This window comes from Alnus glutinosa, chromosome 3 (genome assembly GCF_958979055.1).
Source record: "Alnus glutinosa chromosome 3, dhAlnGlut1.1, whole genome shotgun sequence".
NCBI classification, from domain to species: Eukaryota; Viridiplantae; Streptophyta; class Magnoliopsida; order Fagales; family Betulaceae; genus Alnus; species Alnus glutinosa.
The window spans coordinates 6716963-6736481 of record NC_084888.1 but is presented as its reverse complement, the minus strand read 5'-3'; the positions used below and the strand labels follow the sequence as shown (position 1 = coordinate 6736481).

Below are 19519 nucleotides of genomic sequence, written 5' to 3'. Positions count from 1 at the left end.
TTATGATGGATACCCAAATGTATCTAGAGGTGAGTGGTTTCCGCTCATGGGTGATCGATTGGTGGGCCCGCACCTCACTTGAATGGACTCCGGGGTCGTTAGGGCTAACCTAAGGATATGGGCTGCCTACTCGGTCCATATCCCAATAATGTTTAAGTTATTTAATTAATGTGTTTATTGCGATAAGAGAATACAAAATACTAAAAAAAAAAAAATGGGAGTCAAAAGTTTGCTTTTGCATTAATATACCTTAAAATTATAAGCAAATATGTTTCAAAATAGGCATAAAAAAATAACTACTCCTAAATATAAATTTTTTGAATATTTGTAGATCTTGAATCACGTCATTGTAATTTGTAGGGGATCCAGAGCTAAGCCCCCATTCACACAAATACATTTTTTGGGCCCATATAACTAAATGAGCCAGCCCAAGCTTGAGCCATCAAGAAAGATGGGCCAAAAAGTCCAATACAACAACAAGCTTGATCCAAAGGCTAAGAAACAAAACCTCGGCTGAAACCAACGGTTAAAATCAACATTTCTCTGGTGCATTTCATTTTTATTTATTTATTTTTTTTTAGAAAAGAGGATATTTCATTAATCAATAATCTTCCGCTTGTTTCGCAAGTACAATAGGCTGGATGATAGGAGGACAATCCTCCACCCAGACTTTATCTAACATTTGTGAAAGGGCAAATTTTGCCAAACAATGTGCCACCTTATTAGCATCCCTTTTAACATGTTGAAAACTAACAGAATCTAAGCTAGACAGAATAGACTTTGTATCTATAATCAATTGTCCACAACCACTCCCATTAGGACCCTGCTTTTGCAATTCTTGAATAACACTCAGGGAGTCACCTTCCATTAGCACATTTTGAAAACCCATCTCACAAACCAACCTAGCAGCGTGCCAAACAACCACTGTCTCTGCAGTGAGAGGATCCACAATGTAGGGAACAATCTTGGATAGAGCTACCACAACATCTCCCTTATCATCACAGATAACGACCCCTACTCCCATGTGTTTATTTTCTTTGTGCAAAGCTGCATCCCAGTTAATTTTCATTATCCCCACAGGAGGCTTTTGCCATCTGACACGTCCAGGACCTGAGAGCCTCCTTTCCTTCTCCATTTTGGCACTAGCTCCATCAAAGTCCTCAATAATAGCCTTCACCTTGTGTATAACCTGCAGAGGGGGCATAAAAGAATTCTAAAAAATATAGGCATTACGCCTGAGCCACAATTGTCTTGCCACAGAAAATAGTAAAAACAAAATCCACCCCTTCTAACTGTTGCCACCATCCTTCTACAAGGCACCTTCCATCAATAACCTTGAAAGCCATCTTTTGGATTCTTTTCGAGCATTCTTGCCAAACAGCCATGGAAGAAGGACACGACCATAAGAGATGGACAATAGTTTCCTCTTCCCTAAAGCAAAATTGACACAAAGGATCCGGGACAATTTTCTTAGCAAATAGATTAACTTTGGTTGGAAGAATATTATTACACACCTTCCAAGCAAAGTGCTTCACAACTGGCGGCACATTCAGATTCCATAAAGTCTTCCAAATCCTTTCCACCAGCCCTGTTTTTGAACTTTCACCTCTAGACTGCTTCCTGTGTTGCATCTCCAAATGATAGGCGCTTTTTACCGAGAATAGCCCATGTTTTGTACCCTGCCAGACAATTTGATCTGCACTACCTAAAGGGCTTAAAACCAAATTGCAGATTTGCCCTGCCTCCTATGGCTCAAATATAGTTCGTATTAGATCATAATTCCACCATCTCGTATGAGGGTCTATGAGCTCACAGACCCGAGCATCACATGCTAAGCCTTGGAGAGGATGATGAATCAAGCTGGATTGTGGAGGAGGAAGCCATTTATCCCCCCAAATCCGAATAAGTTCTCCATTTCCCACCCTCTAAGCAATTCCCCTCTCCAATACTTCTCGAGCTTGAACTATGCTTCGCCATGCATAAGAAGGACGCTGTCCTACCAGAGCTTTCAAAAAATCCCCATCTGGATAATATTTTTCTCGCAATATTTGAGCAACTAAAGAGTTTGGAAATTTCATCAACCTCCACCCTTGTTTTGCCAATAAAGCTTTGTTGAAAACTTCCAAAGGAATTAAGTGAGCCTTTTGCTCATCCAGGGTACCCTTTTGCTCTCATAATTCTTACCCCACCAGAAACGACTCACTAAGGAATTAAGTGAGTTGCAAAGTTTCTTGGGTAGCTGGAAAACACTCATACTGTAAGTAGGAATAGCTTTTCCGGCTTGAGATAGAAATTTCTCTTTCCACCCATCCATCTTCTTACGCACTCTACCTTCAATCCTCGCAAACGTCTTGTACTTAGAACGACCCACCAATGCTGGGAGACCTAGGTACTTTTCATAACTTGAAGTGATGGAAATCCCAGCGGAGGACCTCAAGAAATCTTTAAATTCTGCTTGAGTGTTCTTACTAAAGAAGATCGAAGTCTTTGCTGCATTAAGCATCTGACCAGATGCTTTCTCATACGAACTTAGGATCCCCAACAGACGGCCCCATTCAGTGAAGTTGGCCCTACAGAAAAGGAGACTGTCGTCGGCAAAATACAAGTGACTAAGCTAAAGTCCACCACCTGAGAATGGAACTCCAGTAATTTTACCCTCCCTTTCAGCCCATACCAACATCGTACTCAGCCCCTCCGCCACCAACAAAAACAGGTAGGGTGATAGTGGATCCCCCTGACGAAGTCCCCTAGATGGCCTAATATTACCATAAGGGACACCGTTCACCAACACCGAATAGGACACACTTGAAACACATCTCATAATCACAGAAATCCAGCACTCCGTAAATCCCAACCGCCTCATCATCGCTTTGAGAAACGACCATTCAACCCGGTCGTAGTCCTTGCTCATATCTAGTTTCACTGCCATATAGCCTTTTTTGCCCCTCATGCGCGTATTCATCGAGAGTAGAGCTTCATACGCCGCCAATACATTGTCGGTGATTAGCCGACCTGGGACAAAAGCACTTTGAAATGGTGAAATAACAGAAGGTAGCACCTGTTTCAATCTATTTGCTAGCACTTTTGATATTAGCTTATAAAGAACATTGCACAAGCTAATAGGCCTAAACTCACTAACACAAAAGGCTGTTGTGAGTTTAAGAATTAAGGCTATGTAAGTAGAATTAATAGATTGATCAAATACACCCAACTTAAGAAAATCCAGTATAGTTTTTCTAACCTCATCACCAACGATCTGCCAGTGTTTTTGATAGAAGCTCGCTCCAAAACCATCCGGACCCGGTGACTTGAGAGGATGCATTTGAGCTAGAGCTTGGTCAACCTCTTCAGGTGTGAAAACTGCTGACAACATGGCATTCATATCCAGGGATACCCTGGAGGTAACCAAATTGGTACATTCTTCAATTCCAGAGACTCCTTCTGAAGAATAAAGCTGCTGAAAATAATTGGAAAAAGCATTTCCTATATCATCCTGGTCTGTCCATATATTCCCCGTGAGATCTTTAATTGAGCTAATAAAACTGGCTCGACGTCTTTGGCTCGCCCACGCATGAAAATATTGCGTATTCCGATCCCCTTGCCGGTACCAATTTCTCTTAGCCCGTTGTTTTCACTTGATATCTTCCATCTCAATGGCGCATTTCATTTACAATTATACCTTTGGTCCGATTCCCTAAAGAAAACGCTCCTCAAGAGCAAAATTGATTGAGCCATCCGTTTCAGCAAGCATATGGATCATAGAGTGGTTCACAAAATTGCATTAATCTGGATTTAATTATGACTAATGTAGAAATTACATTTTAATCGCATAATTATTTTATGAGAGCCCATTCTATAAAGATGGGCTGTAAAAATGATGTTTTACAGCTTCCAATAAAGAATTGACACATCATTTAAATGACTAAAATACAATATGTATGAAAGCACTGAATCATGGGAAACTTTCCAATTTTTATTTCAAGAGTCCAACTGGCCTTAAAAAACCACCACCTCTTCAGCCCCACGCGCCGTCAGATTCTGCTGAAGGCCACCGCCATCATGGATGGAGTTCTGCCGTCAAAGGAGAAACGTAGTTGTGCTTTCCAATTTCCAGTCGCCCATAGTAATAAGAAACCTCTGACTTTCACCAAATAGAAACCGCAGACAATAGCCACAATTCCATACCCATAGCCAAATGCGTTTACCTTTAAAATTTTCATTTCTCTCAATGGAGCATTTACCGTTTTTGGCCAAATCTACGCCGGAACGTGGAGCGGCCAGATCTGTGCCGGTTTGGCCCAAAATGGCCAGATATGTGCCAGTTTCGTCAACACAAGAGGCGGATCTTGTTATGGGCATTGGTCGGAGATTCGACCAAGAGGGGCTGAAGAGCAGAAATGGGGGAAATGGTGATTGGGGTTTGGATCTGGGTCGGCCTGGTGGTTGGGGTTTGGGTCGGGGTCGGGATTTGTCATTGGACGGATCTCTCTTTCTTTGTAGCCGGATTTGTCTCTGTCGTCGGATTCGAACGGTGGCTCCATGGATTCCGGCGGCAACTTCAGCCAGCCTTGTTAGTTCTTTAGGCAAGGATCCGATGGAGGCTCCATGAGAGATTAGAGAAGAACAAAGATGAGTAGGGAAAATATTGGGTGTTTTTCTGTTTATTGTATTTTTTGGTTTTTAATGAGTTGTCCACTTATAATTGGTTGCTGTAAAGTGAGGATTTTACAGCCCATCCTTATTGAAGGTATTCACTTATTCTTATTATGTAAATGTGGTAGTCACAACCAATCCTTATATATGTAATTTTTTTTTTTTTTTTTGTAACAAAAACAAATCCAAAGGTTAGTTGAGATTGACATGTCATCATTGTGAAATAGTTGTAAAATAAAAAATGTGATTTTTAGCATTGCTCTTTGTAAAGATAAATGCATTTTTGGTCCTTATAGCTTGAAGGGTTGAAAAATAGTTCAATGTGTTTACTATTAGAAAAATGTGATAGTGTCACGCCCCCGTTTTGGTATATAAGGGAAAACGTGAGTTTAAGTGCTAAAAAACAAATTTTATAAATGAAAGCGTGCATTTACAACTAAAAATTTAAAAAAATTTCTACCCTCTTAAAACTTTCTATTTATAAATCTATACAAAATCATGAACTCCAAAAGGAACAAATCATACTATACAATATTAGGGTTTGGCTGGTTCATCACGAACTATCGCTCTCAGCGAGGTCTACGCCCTTTCAAGAAAAAGACTTCGTCTTACGGTTATCATCTGGAGAGGGGTGGAGGAAGAAGGGGTGAGTTCGACAACTCAGTAAGGAAAATACAACACCAGAGGAAATAAAACATGCTATAAACCTTTATGCCATAATCTTTAGTCATTTTCATAATGACAGATTTATTCTACTCACTGTTAAGAATTAATTCCACATATGATGAATTGCATAAAGTAAATTGAATTACAACCTAAACCAATAGTATATTGATTTTAATTTATTTTAAATGATTTAAGTGTTTTTGGATATATTAAGATTTATGATGATGTTTAGAAATATGAATATGATATGTGATTTTCAACCGAGTATAAGTTGGAGATTCAAGTTATGAAAATTATCTGACAAGTGACATGCTAGACTGTTTATGTTTTATAAGAAAACACATATTAAAGCATGATTCATAAAATGAAATGTATTGTTTTAGGACAGGTGGCTTAGCATATGAACAATAGAATTTGTAGAATATGAATAATGATATAAGAATGACAGTTTATAAATGAGAATGACAGTTTATTCCAGTATATTCTTTTTATCAGTTTTCTCTTTAATCCTTTCTCTGTGGTTTAACCTCTTATAGACTCTAAACCGCTGTTACCCGTGAGCGGAGCACGTTGGCTTTTGTCACACAGACCTATGGACTCAGCCTGTCGTCACAGGGGAGAGCCGGTTCCGAGTTGGGGATCTTCCCTAGGTGAAGGCCAACATCGGCTGGTAGCACACACCAACACATGGTATGCTTGCCATGCTACCCTATGGGTACCAATCCTAGCTGTAATAGTGCCTCAAGGTTAAACAGTTACTGCACATGAACGATTTTCTGTAATACTGTGGGCTCTGCTTTATCTGTATACTTTATTTCAAAACTGTAAGAGCCGTTTTCATAACTGTAGTCATGTGCAGAATTTAACTTTAGAATCTCTTTTCTTTCAAAACTGTATTCTTGAATAGAATCATATACTTTGGAATTTACTGTAATCATATCTTTCAAATGCTCTCTTTTTCATCATTGTAAGTATGCATAATTCATAACTTTGAACTACCTTTGATCATATATGCATAAATCAAAACTTTAAAAATGCTCTTAATCATATCTGTATGCATAATTCACAATTTCTGAAATACTCTTAGTCTTAACTATAATTATGCGTAAATCATAATTCTTAGAAATGCTCTTAACCAAAACTGTGATTTATGCTCAAAAGTCTTAAACAATATCATATGAGAAATAAAGCTTGGCATTAAAAATCACATGAGCAACGTTTTGTAAAATTCCCCAACACTTTTTCAAAAGATTTATAATAAAATCTTGTTGGGGGTTTTTCGGTGTTGTATCCCCTTACCTGAACTTCCATTAGCGTCGAGATTGAGCTTTTACCTAATAATTCGAAAGAAGGAGCTTAGAAGAATATTCTAAAATCTGAAACCTACTACTTAATTAAAAAAAATAACATGTATCAAGAGGTCTCCAAATTGTACCACCCAAAACAACTACCTTGAATTTACTAATCCTTAGTCCGAAACTTCATATTCAAACAAACCAATTTTTAAGTTGAACTCATTAAAGTTTATAACAACAAAATAGAACCTTATCCAAAATAAACATCATCCAACCATCACGAGAAAACTCATTTCTCATTAATTTGTCCAAAACATGATAATCCTCAAACCTTTAAGCAAGACTCAATGCACTAAAAATTATTCAAAAAAAATCCTAATTAAAAAAAACAAACATCCTCAAGCAAAATCAGAGTTTATTCTCAAATTAACCAATATAAATTAACAAATCTCCAACAAAATTGAACAATCCAAAATCTTCAAACATAATAAGTATTCTTAATCCGCAATTCATACAGCCCGCCCTAAGAACACATAAACTATAAATCAACAAGAAAACACCCATACTTAACACTGTTCGGCCAACACGGCTACTTAATCCAAGACCCTCATTCCAAAATCATACACCGAACCGAATCACAAACACCCACTGCCAATTATTACCACAAGCAGAAATACTTCACAACACCTACATCACACGGCTGCTGTCAAAACAAATGACACTACATGGTTTAGTCAAACTGCACACCTAGCAGAAAAATCACAACAATCAAAAATCTCTACACAGTACTCAACAAAACAGCACCCACAGAGAACACAGCTACTACCCACACACACTGCCGAAACCTATTTCAACCAAAATACACAATCCAAAATGCCCACTCAGTCCAACCAATTTACAACCCAAATTCATATACCCACATGTACAGTCAAAGAACCATTTAACCGAATACACCATCAACCTAGCTAACAAAATCAGTAGAAATCACAATAAATCACTATACTAATTTTCTCCTAAAAAAAATTACAAGATTTACCGAAAATCGCCCTTCCGTCGAACCCACCGGAAATGTCGCCGGATTTCGGCTCAGGTCGCCGATCGGGTTTCTGGGTGTTTCGGGTCACAGTTCGGCTAGGTTCACGGGTCTCACGGTCACTCGGGTCCTCCACGATCGGCCGGAAATCGGCCTGGGCTCCACCGGAATCGCCTTGTCTCGCCGGAAAACGGTTCCTGGAGGGTCGGCCACCGCAGCTTCACCAGAGGATCCTTCAACGGTCGGATGTCCTCCGACTCTCCCTCTCTGCTTCGCCTATGTCAGAACCACCGGAAATCGGGTTCTGATCCCACCGGCGTCGATCCACCGGAGAATCGTGCCACCTGGTTCAACGGTTCGCCGGTTCTCTCCTCTCCCATCGATCTCTCACTCCCCCTTTCTCGGCATCTCTCTCCCTGATTCACTCTCTCTCTATCCCTCGAATCTCTCTCTCTTCTCATCTCTCTGTCTCTCGCTCACTCTCTGTCTCCCCCTGTACTCGTGTGAGAAGAAAGAAAGAAGAAGAACTAAAAGAAGCAAGAAGGAGATGATGAAAAAGAAAAAAAAGAAAACAATAAATAAAGAAGGAAACAACTTGCCGTGCAAGTTCTTCTCTTTTTTTCTTTTTTTTTTTTTTTTTTTTTTTTTTTTTTTTTAACCAAGTTTAACTTTTATCCTAGTTAGATTAACCTAAGTTAATCTTTTAAAAAAATATCTAGTTAACCCAAGTTAAGTTTTATCTAGTTAACTTAACTAGAGTTACTTTTTAATAAAAACTAATTAATAAACATAGGTATTTTTATTGGTTTTAAAAAAAATATGTTGTCTAATAAAAATTTGGGGTATTACAGATAGAGTACGTTAACATGCCACATCAGCAACAATCACAATAGCACCTGCTTGTTGGAAGCTTGCTATGGTTTTGCTTCAATCCTCTGGTTGAGCCATAGCCTAATATAGCTCCATCACAACATAAGGAGGACCCAATATGATTGGTTCATGCAATGGATTAGTATTATTACGTAAAATTGACACCTTTATTCTATGGTACCCATTGCTTGGAAAATTTGTGGCCCTTCAACAGACAAACGACTATAAAGTAGTGAAAATTGATAATCTCTTTGAAAACAATGGTTGTGCCAAAGTTGATCCTCCAGTTTAGGTTTTCACACACATTATTAGCTCTTGAAAATTAATTTCAATCGAGATTTGGTTGTTTGGAATGGCTGAACCATCTCTATTGGCCATGTAGTGGTTTGATTACCTTCTATCTTAATTAAAATGATGGTTCGACCACCCTTACATTTTGCTTATGTTTATATATATATAGCTCTTTAATAAATTTTTTATTATAAGTAATTTGTGTTACATTATGATTGGTGATGATGTGTCGTTTTAATGGATTCTGTTAAATTTTTTCTTATAAGTAATTTTCAAATAGCTATTAGTCAAAATCTCAAATCAAGTGACAAAAAATACACATTTATTCTCTCTTTATATATATAGAGAAAGTAATGTTAGAAGTTACATTATTATCTCAATTAATTTTTAAAATTTTCTTTTAATAATGACTATCATCAACATTATTAAAAAAATAAAAAAATAAAAAAAATTGAGTAATGCTAGATCAAAACATCAACATTATTTGGGCCTTCAACGGCAACGTGGGCCGTGGAAGCGGACTTTAAGTGTCTGTGATGCGATATTGACCGTTTCATTAGTCTTTAATCTTTATCCGGACGTACGGCCCATATCGGAGTAAATTAGCCTAACGTCAATTTTCAGCACTGACATATTCCAAATTTCCAACTGCCAATCACATTTTTTCTTAATTTTAATTACTGGATAATTCCAATTATCCGAAAACATGAACTTATTATCCAAGCAGATTTCCTTTTCCTTTGTCATTTCCTCGCCAGCCAAGCAAGTTCCATTAGAAATGGAATTACTTTCTTGTTGGACCTTGCTCTAATCTCTCCTTTTTGAAACCTCTAAATTTCATTTTTGGAAAATTTTACTCTTTGATGGCTCTTCTCATGCATTCACCTGAAATTTCCACTCTCCCGAAGTTCTTCTGTAACCCTAATCCTAGGAATCCCAAAAGCTTCATTACTTTGAGGAATAACGGGAAGGCTGGGTCTAGGGGTAGGGTTAGGGTTAGGGTTTCGGAGCTGGATCAAGGTGTGAGCTTGTACGGACAGTTCTCGGCTCCGGTGAAGCAAGGTTCGAAGCCGAGCAAAGAGGAGGAAGAGAAGCAGAGTTACTATGTGAATGTGGGCTATGCGATTCGGACTCTGAGAGAGGAGTTTCCCGAGCTCTTTTACAGGGAGCTCAGTTTCGATATCTATAGGTATGATTTTTTTTTTTATATATATATATATATATATATATATATATATTTTAGTTTCATCTTGTGTTTGTTGCATTTGCAATCTGCCTGTTTGGTTGCTGAGGATGGAGGAAAATAAAAGAAAAACTACTAAATAGTTGAATCATGCTTGTTTATGTGATGGGAAAAAAGAAGTAAATTAAATTTGTGAATTTGATCGGTGATTGTATTGGAAATATTCCCCCCACCACATTTGTTGTTAAATTAAAATCGCAGGGAGGGTTAAGATTGATTTCTATGTCATAGTAAAACTTATTCATCATGTAACTTACTAAGAAATTAGATGCTTTATGTATCTGTTAGGAGTACTGTTATAATTAATTCGGTATCATCACTACAAATAAGTTTGACACAATGGTCTTAGTGCCTGCCTGCTTACCCAGATTGTGCCTTATAAAGTTAGTCATTTGATTTTGTAACACTACTTAAGGCTATAGCCTATGATACTTCAACAAAAGTATGTGTTGAGATATTTGTGTCAATTTCACTTTAAAAAAATTTGATCTAGGATCTCCTCTGAGGAGAGGGAGCTGGGTATGACTGTGTCAAAAAACTTGTGATACGCTGCTACTAAAGCTTAGCTGTGATTTTTTGAACTGTATTTATTACAGTTTTTGCTATTGAGGATAGGTAGTGAGTTTTTTCCTTTGTCTTCTCTATATGGATATTTAAATGAAAGTTACTTATAAAAAAAATATAACTGTGTAATTTTGAGCATCTCATTTAACAAGGATGCGTGGACAGAAAGCATGGAAAAGATGTAGCATTCTTCTGTATCTTGGGCTTGTATTTTTCATGCATCTTTTGATAGATTATTGGTGTTACTTGTCAACAACGATAGCAGACAGATTAACGTCATTACTATCCTTGATGAGAACAATAATTCTAGGTAATAGTCATGGAAAAAGACTGCAGTGTTCAAATTCAAACCTGTGTGTATTATATATAGAGAGATATACATTGAATCTACATGCATGTCATGGTGTAATTGCAGATAGGTTCCAATTTTCAATGCATGACACCACGGAAGACAATGAAGGATTATATATATATTGCATAACAGTTAGGTTCCAGTTAGTTGTATGTTGATTTTCCAAAATTATATCAAACTATTGCTATTGCAGATTATTTAGGGATGAGTTTGCATTGTTGAGGCTATAGATGCCAATGAAAGGAAGGACGTTTTAGGCTATCGTGTAGAAGTTCTTATTTGCGTTGTTGAGGCTATAGATGAAAGTAAGAACGTTTTAGGCTATCATGTAGACGTTGTTATCATGTTTGATTTTTTTTTTTTCCTCTCTCTATTTTAGTTATAATGTTTGCAGTTATGATCTATGTCCACATATATATGGCAAGAATGATATATTTGATTGTCTAACGCACATGCCAGTAACCTAGACAAGACTTGTATGCATTTTTTATTTTCACTAGCTCTCATTAAAATTTGTGCCTATCAGTATCACATGGAATTTTGTTAAAAAACATCTCGAGTATATGCTAATAATTTTCATTGTACTTTGGACAGGGATGACATCGTACTTAAAGATCCTCTCAATACTTTTAGTGGCATTCAGAACTATAAATCAATTTTCTGGGCACTACGATTCCATGGCAGGATATTTTTTAAGGCTTTGTGGGTTGACATCGTTAGTGTGTGGCAGCCCATGGAGAACAGCATAATGGTTCGATGGACTGTCCATGGCATCCCACGAGTCCCATGGGAGAGTCATGGTCAATTTGATGCCACTTCAGAATACAAATTCGATAAGAAAGGAAAGATATTCGAGCATCGAGTTGACAACATCGCTTTCAATTCACCTTCAAAGTTTCGAGTGCTGGCTGTGGAGGATTTAATCCAAAGTCTTGGTTGTCCCTCAACCCCGAGACCAACTTATTTTGAAATTTCTTCTCCTCCATCTTCAGAAAGAACTTATCATTACTGAAGTGCTTTACAAATTTTGGTATATATTGTGCTATGTAAGTAAATATCAAGCTAGAGCTTTGCATCTTCTTCAGTGTAAATCAGTGTGAGAACCTGGTTTATAATGCTAAATGTTCTTGCAGTTGACAGTTCGAAGTGTGTAGTGTTTGGTTGATCTAATTCTTAGCACTAGCTAATATGATATTGACATGTTGTAATTACTCAGAGATGACTTTCAGCCTTACTCAGGTGTTATTTAAGCATTGTATATTGAGTAAATGTATAGTGCAGGTTAAATGCCAGTTATTTATTTGTGAATTAGTGACAAAGTAAATATGAAGCTAGAGCTTTGCATCTTCTTGAATCTATATCGGTGTAGGAACCTGGTTTAGTCTGCAAAATGGTGTTGAGGTTTGACAGTTATCTTATGTATGCTTGGTTGAGTTAATTGTATTGATAAGGTATTTTTATATTTTGTATAGTATATAAACGAGTATTATTCCTCAACTGGTACATTGTGTAACTTGATATATAACTTGAAGTGAGTGGTGCTTGGTTGACCTAATTATTAGCACTGGCTAATATGAACTATATTATCATGTTGTAATTACTCAGAGATGACTTTGAGCCTTCGTCAAGTAGTGTTTAAGCAATGTATATTGAGAGAAATGTATAGTGCAGGTTGAAAGCCGCAAGTTGATTTATTCGTTAATTAGTAATTAAGCAAATATCAAGCTAGAGCTTCTTTGCGTCTTCTTCAGTGTATATCAGCGTAGGAACCTGTTTAAGACTGCAAAATGCTCTTGAAGTTGACAGTGATTTTGTTGTAGATTCTTATTGTATTTTTTAAATTTTAGTATAATTAGGGGTAAAATGCACTTTTGTCTCCTTAAACTATCATCACATTCTCAAATTGATCTCTAAATTGTAACTCACTACAACGTGGACTTATAAATTATCACCAAAGTTTCGAGTTGCCTCCTGTGTCAAAATTAGCTGTTATTAGGAATTGAAAACATTAGCATGTGCCTTGTATGCTTACCGAGTTACCAAATTGCCTCTAAAATAGCAAGGGAAGATGGCCACCCCTACCATGATAGAGGGGTGGTCGCGTGGCCACCCATATGAAGGAGGGGTTGCATAGGAATCTCATTGAAAAGATGGGGGTGATAATACCGTCAACCTCTTTGTTAAGTTATGGACTAGTCACGTGGCCACCCCTCTATTATGTTGCGAGTGGCTAGAATGGTGGCCACGCAACTACCTCTTTAAATAATTAGAGGTGGCCCCGCGACCACTCTTTCTAAATAGGTGAGAGGGGTGGTTGCGCGACTACCCCTTTGAATAGATGGGACAGTTGCATGACCATCTTTCTATTATGCTGTGAGTTGGTTGCACAGTCACCTTTTTGAACATGTAGGGAATTGACACACGGCCACTCCTCTAAATTGATAGGGGATGGTTGCGCAACAATCCTCTCTGAATAAGTGAATGGTGGCTGCGCAATAACTCTTCTAAAAACATAGGGAGTAGCCGTGTGACTATCCCTTTGAACAAATATTACGTCATTTTTTTTTTTTTAAAAAAAATGAGGTTAATTTGGGAAGTTAAACTTAGACGCAAGTGCAAGGCACATGCTAAAGTTTTTCATCCAAAATAGTGGTCAATTTTGACACGGGGCAATTCAAAACATTGTGTAGTTTAGAGGTCAACTTGAAAATCTTGCGATAGTTTGGAAAGACAAACCGTAATTTACCCTATAATAAATTTAGAAGTTAAATAATCTATCAAAGGACATGGACTCACGAAGAGTAGATTCTTGACTAACTTTTACACGAATTAGGAATGTGGAATGAGAAGTTGAAAGGTGCAAATTGCATATGGAAAATTAGTCCATAATTTCCTCTCACAAATCTCATTATATTCTGTAATTATTAATGTATTCTGACAAATGTGGGCTGAAGATTATGAAGTGGGCAAGTCAGAGAAGTGATTTGGAAAAAGGTTCACGACAGTATACAGGTCGTTGCACCCTATTAGAGAACAAACACCATAAGGTTTAAGATGAGACAGATCTGACATAATTGCAAATTAAATTTCAAGATATGGAACTCACAAATTGTCTGCATATGTACAACGCCGTGTGCGTTTAACAGTGATTATCAAGATTGTGAAACTCAAGTAACCCTTCAGCCACGCACTCTTTAGCAAGAGAACAAGTCGATGAATGTCACTATTGGGCAATAACTCCCTTATATAAAGCATGCTTTACACTAACATAGTCAAGCAAAAAACGCAACAGAGAGTGACTCAAATTCCAGCGGGTCTCAACAAAATGGCATTGGAGTCACCAATTTCAGCAGCATTACTCTGCTTAGTAATGCTAACACTGGCAATGGGTTCAAATGCAGGCGGAATAGCAATCTATTGGGGTCAAAATGGAAATGAGGGCACCTTGGCAGAGACCTGTGCCACAGGAAACTATGACTTTGTGAATATTGCTTTCCTACCAACCTTTGGAAATGGTCAGACTCCTATGATTAACCTCGCTGGCCATTGCGATCCATACAGCAATGGTTGCACCAGCTTGAGCTCCGACATAAAATCATGTCAAGCCAAAGGCATTAAGGTAATGCTTTCGATCGGCGGAGGGGCGGGGAGCTACTACCTTACCTCGTCGGAGGATGCCAGACAAGTTGCTACTTATCTTTGGAATAACTTCTTGGGAGGACAGTCCTCCTCTCGCCCACTTGGTGCTGCTGTTTTGGATGGAATTGACTTTGATATTGAAGGGGGCACCAACCAGCACTGGGATGACTTGGCAAGGTACCTCTCTGGATACAGCAAGAAGGGTAAGAAGGTGTACTTGACTGCGGCTCCACAGTGTCCTTTTCCTGATGCTTGGATTGGAGGTGCTCTGAAAACTGGTCTCTTCGACTATGTCTGGGTCCAATTCTACAATAACCCTCCTTGCCAGTACACTCCTGGAAGTATTGGCAATCTGGAAGATGCATGGAAGCAGTGGACTTCAGACATCCCTGCTGCCAAGATTTTCCTTGGACTACCTGCTGCTCCTACAGCAGCTGGAAGTGGCTTCATTCCTTCATCTGATCTAACTTCCCAAGTGCTTCCAGCCATTAAGAATTCTTCCAAGTATGGAGGTGTTATGCTGTGGTCCAAGTATTACGACGACCAATCTGGATACAGTTCTTCCATCAAGAGCCATGTTTGAACATCCAGATCACTATGTGAGATTTGCATCCAAGTGACTTCCTAGATGAAGGGCTTCTGCATTTTTCACTTGTGTTCTCTCTATATGTACTAATATCATGTATGCATTATGCATATATATAATATATTTAGCGTTGTGTGTTTTGCTTCATGTTTCCTTCTTCCCTTTGGCTATCTTCTCCCTCTGATCTTGAGGGCATGCTTAGGCTCAGCAAGCAGTATTGTTGTAAAGTATAACGATCAAATGCTGTTTCTTTCAAGAGCCATGTCAAAAATTTAAATCATCTCCAAATAGATGCGTGTAAACAGAAAATAATTGCAAATTCATGGAATCATTTTAATATCTTGCATATCAATTTACTTTCCAACAGAGTTATACATTTGGGAAGTTCTGCATGCTTAAAAAACTTTTTGGGGCACCACTTCTAAAATAAGTACCAACTCCAGTGGCTTATCATATTTGTCGAAATTCAGATAATTGTATGAGCATACTCCACCACAACGACAGAATTTTCCTTCAAGAAAAATGTTAAAAATTAAACTACACCCTCATCCGGACTGACGTGGCACTGTTGCAGTATCCATCAGCCCAGCTGGATGTGGTGTGGTTCTTAGCATTACTCTTTCTCCAAACATCCTCTAACTAAGTTTATAAAATTGTGACGTGTCCCTTAAGTAAGGATATTTTTTTTTTAATATCATTAAAAGAGTTTAGAGAAATTCTATTAAAAAAAAAGGCATGTGTTTCTCACACTCTATTAAAAAAACATGTGTTTATCTTATGCTAAGAAACAGATGACAACTTTATAGACCTCTATCCCAGTTTTGAGAAAAAATTTATCCATTCCAAAATAACTAGGAGATATTTTCTAGTTAATCAGTCAAGATGAGACAAGAGTTTCAGCACTATGCCAAATGTCTAAGTTTGGTTTAATTAGTAAGATGACGTTAAGTTGATGTTGAAGATGAGGCAGAAGCAAACAAGAGATAAAAGTCAGAAACACAAAAAAGTTCCATTGAAAGTTGTCCACCATAGGCCCAAGGCATTTGTCTAACTTTGTTTTTTTTTTTTAATTAAAAAAAAAAAAAGGCAGACGGATGAGATTCAATTGAAGCTATTCTACCTAGGCGTGACCATATATAGTAACATCCACTCGTCGGAAGCCGCATAATAAGAGTTTAAACGGTGAAAACATTAGACGCTCTTTCAAGTCCAACTAAACTATAATTTATCTTAACTACGTTGAACGTATCAACAAGATACTTAAAAGTTAAAACTCTAATCCACCGTCTAGATCACCTCTAACAAACCTGAGTAAAATGGCACGTTAATGTATGTGAAGGGGCTGTGAGGATGGGGGCTGATGAATGATGATAGGACTCTTTCGTTGCTGTGTTGTAGAAAGTGTGAAAATAGAATACATTCAAACGTTGTTAGCCCCGTCAGCCTGTTGTTTTTTTTTTTTTTTTTCTTCACACATTTGTTGTGAGTGTTGTAATGGATTGACGATGTGACAAGATCTTGGTCTTTCGTTATATATGATTTGTTAGGATTTAAATAATTACAGAGGATAAAATATCTTAGGGATTGTAGATGATTTTGATCCCTAAAGTATTGGAGCTTCCTTTATTGTGTGATCGATTGTATTTGTCCCCAATTCTTCGTAAAACTATCAGTATTACCATTATCATCTTTCATAGTGGAAACGCACAGAGACAAAGAAAAGGAGTTTTTGTGAAAAGAAGGCATATTTGGGAGGTTGGAAAATTGGTAAACCTTTCGTGTGGCTAATCTTAAACGTGGATTGAAAATGTAGCGTCAATATAGTGTGATAGTGTTGAGTAGTGTTCTTTGTGTAAGTTATATAAGAGTAATGTTGTGATATTTTCCTTCTTCCCTGGAAAAAAGAAAAATAAAAGAACAGTACATTACCACTATCTTCATATTTTAGATTCTTAATCTTATTTTTTTATTCGAATACAATCAATTGTGAAATTAAGTACTCCATTCTAGCGCCCCCCCCCCCCCCCCCACCAAAACCGAGTAAGGAAAATGATTACAAAAGATGATCATTTTCGCTCCGGATCGGAAAGGAAGAGAGGGTTGACAATTTTAAAACCGAAAAGAGGGTGAACACCCCAATAACAAACTCAACACAAAATAAAACAGTGCATAGATGCATATAATGGATATGAAATAGGTCAAACAAGTGACTCAATCATTTTCAAAGGGCCACTCAAAGTGATTACAATAGAAAAAATGACACATGAACTCATGAATAGTAGATTCATGGCTATTTTTTTTTGCATGAAATACTAATCTGGAGTCAAAAGTTGTAAGGAACAAATTGGATGTCGAAAATTAGAAGAGGAACTTATATATTTTGTAATATGTAATTTGCTTTCAGAAATCCCTTTGTAATTATTCTAATATTCCCATATACAAGGGCCGAAGACAATGAAGAGGGCAAGTCAAAAGCGAGATTTGGCAAAGAGAAATGCTACATTTCACACTCATTTTATGTCAGCTAATGTTGCATGTTTTAAGTACCTTTTCATCCCAACAATTTTGTATTTTTATTTTTATTTTTTTAAAAAAAATTACTTAAAAACATGTCATACCAGCCGATATAAATTATAAAATGAGTGTAATAAATAAATATAAAGAGTAGCGTTACTTTTCAGAAAAGTTTAACAAGTCATTGCAGCCTATTAGAGAACAATACAACGTCACGAGGTTTAAAATGAGGCAAATCTGATCTTATCGTCAGAATTAGTTAATCAATGCTAAACAACATAAAGAATAAAATCTAGGACACACCAAATTATAATTCAAGATATGGAACTTAAATATGGTTCATGTTGGGACCCATGCCTTCCAAAGAAAAAAACAATGCCTTAAAACGACAAAAATTAGTTCACAACTAGACAAGGCAAAAATGAGGAGAATGGGAAGTCAAATCTACAACGCCGTGTACGTTTATCAGAGACTATTAAGATTAAAACATAAGAAATTAAGAAGAAATTAACCCTTCAGCCACGCACTCTTTAGCAAGAGAACAAGATGATGAATGTCACTATTGGGCCATAATTCCTCTATATAAAGCATGTTTTACACTAACATAGCCAAGCAAAAAAGCAACAGAGCTTAAGAAGAACTCTACACTACTCAGTGGCTCAAATTCCAGCGGGTCTCAGAAAAATGGCATTGGAGTCACCAATTTCAGCAGCATTACTCTGCTTAGTAATGCTAACACTGGCAATGGGTTCAAATGCAGGCGGAATAGCAATCTATTGGGGTCAAAATGGAAATGAGGGCACCTTGGCAGAGACCTGTGCCACAGGTAACTATGACTTTGTGAATATAGCTTTCCTACCAACCTTTGGAAATGGTCAGACTCCTGTAATTAACCTCGCTGGCCATTGTGATCCATACAGCAATGGTTGCACCAGCTTAAGCTCTGACATAAAATCATGTCAAGCCAAAGGCATTAAGGTAATGCTTTCGATCGGCGGAGGGGCGGGGAGCTACTACCTTACCTCGTCGGAGGATGCCAGACAAGTTGCTACTTATCTTTGGAATAACTTCTTGGCAGGACAGTCCTCCTCTCGCCCACTTGGTGCTGCTGTTTTGGATGGAATTGACTTTGATATTGAAGGGGGCACCAACCAGCACTGGGATGACTTGCAAGGTACCTCTCTGGATACAGCAAGAAGGGTAAGAAGGTGTACTTGACTGCTGCTCCACAGTGTCCTTTTCCTGATGCTTGGATTGGAGGTGCTTTGAAAACTGGTCACTTCGACTATGTCTGGGTCCAATTCTACAATAACCCTCCTTGCCAGTACACTCCTGGAAGTATTGGCAATCTGGAAGATGCATGGAAGCAGTGGACTTCAGACATCCCTGCTGCCAAGATTTTCCTTGGACTACCTGCTGCTCCTACAGCAGCTGGAAGTGGCTTCATTCCTTCATCTGATCTAACTTCCCAAGTGCTTCCAGCCATTAAGGATTCTTCCAAGTATGGAGGTGTTATGCTGTGGTCCAAGTATTACGACGACCAATCTGGATACAGTTCTTCCATCAAGAGCCATGTTTGAACATCCAGATCACTATGTGAGATTTGCATCCAAGTGACTTCCTAGATGAAGGGCTTCTGCATTTTTCACTTGTGTTCTCTCTATATGTACTAATATCATGTATGCATATATATAATATATTCAGCGTTGTGTGTTTTGCTACATGTTTTCTTCTTCCCTTTGGCTATCTTCTCCCTCTGTTCTTGATGGCATGCTTAGGCTTAGCAAGCACTATTGTTGTAAAGTCTAACGAT

At 37.8% G+C, this 19519-nt stretch overlaps 3 protein-coding genes, 1 long non-coding RNA gene and 1 pseudogene across 4 annotated transcripts; 3 read left to right on the top strand and 2 right to left on the bottom strand.

The window, feature by feature from the left end:
* Positions 1–601: 601 nt before the first annotated feature.
* Positions 602–2503, bottom strand: LOC133863104 (uncharacterized). Its single transcript, XM_062299099.1, has 3 exons — positions 2162–2503; positions 1515–1745; positions 602–1189 (listed from the first exon to the last, which is right to left on the bottom strand). The coding sequence occupies exons 1-3, from the start codon at positions 2501–2503 to the stop codon at positions 602–604; spliced, it is 1161 nt and encodes a 386-aa protein (XP_062155083.1).
* A 2605-nt stretch (positions 2504–5108) lies between these two features.
* Positions 5109–7792, bottom strand: LOC133863993 (uncharacterized). The gene is made up of 3 exons (XR_009899457.1): positions 7651–7792; positions 6619–6653; positions 5109–5274 (listed from the first exon to the last, which is right to left on the bottom strand). It is a non-coding gene; the product is annotated as an uncharacterized LOC133863993 (long non-coding RNA).
* Positions 7793–9527: 1735 nt separating this feature from the next.
* LOC133862361 (uncharacterized) lies at positions 9528–12113 on the top strand. Its single transcript, XM_062298145.1, has 2 exons — positions 9528–9997; positions 11562–12113. The coding sequence occupies exons 1-2, from the start codon at positions 9672–9674 to the stop codon at positions 11977–11979; spliced, it is 744 nt and encodes a 247-aa protein (XP_062154129.1). The 5' UTR covers positions 9528–9671; the 3' UTR covers positions 11980–12113.
* Positions 12114–14257: 2144 nt separating this feature from the next.
* LOC133863992 (acidic endochitinase-like) lies at positions 14258–15339 on the top strand. The gene has a single exon (XM_062300172.1). The coding sequence runs from the start codon at positions 14293–14295 to the stop codon at positions 15187–15189; it is 897 nt and encodes a 298-aa protein (XP_062156156.1). The 5' UTR covers positions 14258–14292; the 3' UTR covers positions 15190–15339.
* A 2967-nt stretch (positions 15340–18306) lies between these two features.
* On the top strand, positions 18307–19429 carry LOC133864217 (acidic endochitinase-like; annotated as a pseudogene).
* The last annotated feature ends 90 nt before the right edge of the window (positions 19430–19519 follow it).

Coding starts and splice junctions, on each gene's coding strand:
- LOC133863104 (XM_062299099.1), bottom strand. CDS start 2,503: ATGCTTAATGCAGCAAAGACTTCGATCTTCTTTAGTAAGAACACTCAA. Junction 1,746..2,161: donor AGAATTATGAGAGCAAAAGG/GTACCCTGGATG, acceptor TTTGAGCCATAG/GAGGCAGGGCAAATCTGCAA. Junction 1,190..1,514: donor TGAAGCACTTTGCTTGGAAG/GTGTGTAATAAT, acceptor CCCCCTCTGCAG/GTTATACACAAGGTGAAGGC.
- LOC133862361 (XM_062298145.1), top strand. CDS start 9,672: ATGGCTCTTCTCATGCATTCACCTGAAATTTCCACTCTCCCGAAGTTC. Junction 9,998..11,561: donor CTCAGTTTCGATATCTATAG/GTATGATTTTTT, acceptor TACTTTGGACAG/GGATGACATCGTACTTAAAG.
- LOC133863992 (XM_062300172.1), top strand. CDS start 14,293: ATGGCATTGGAGTCACCAATTTCAGCAGCATTACTCTGCTTAGTAATG.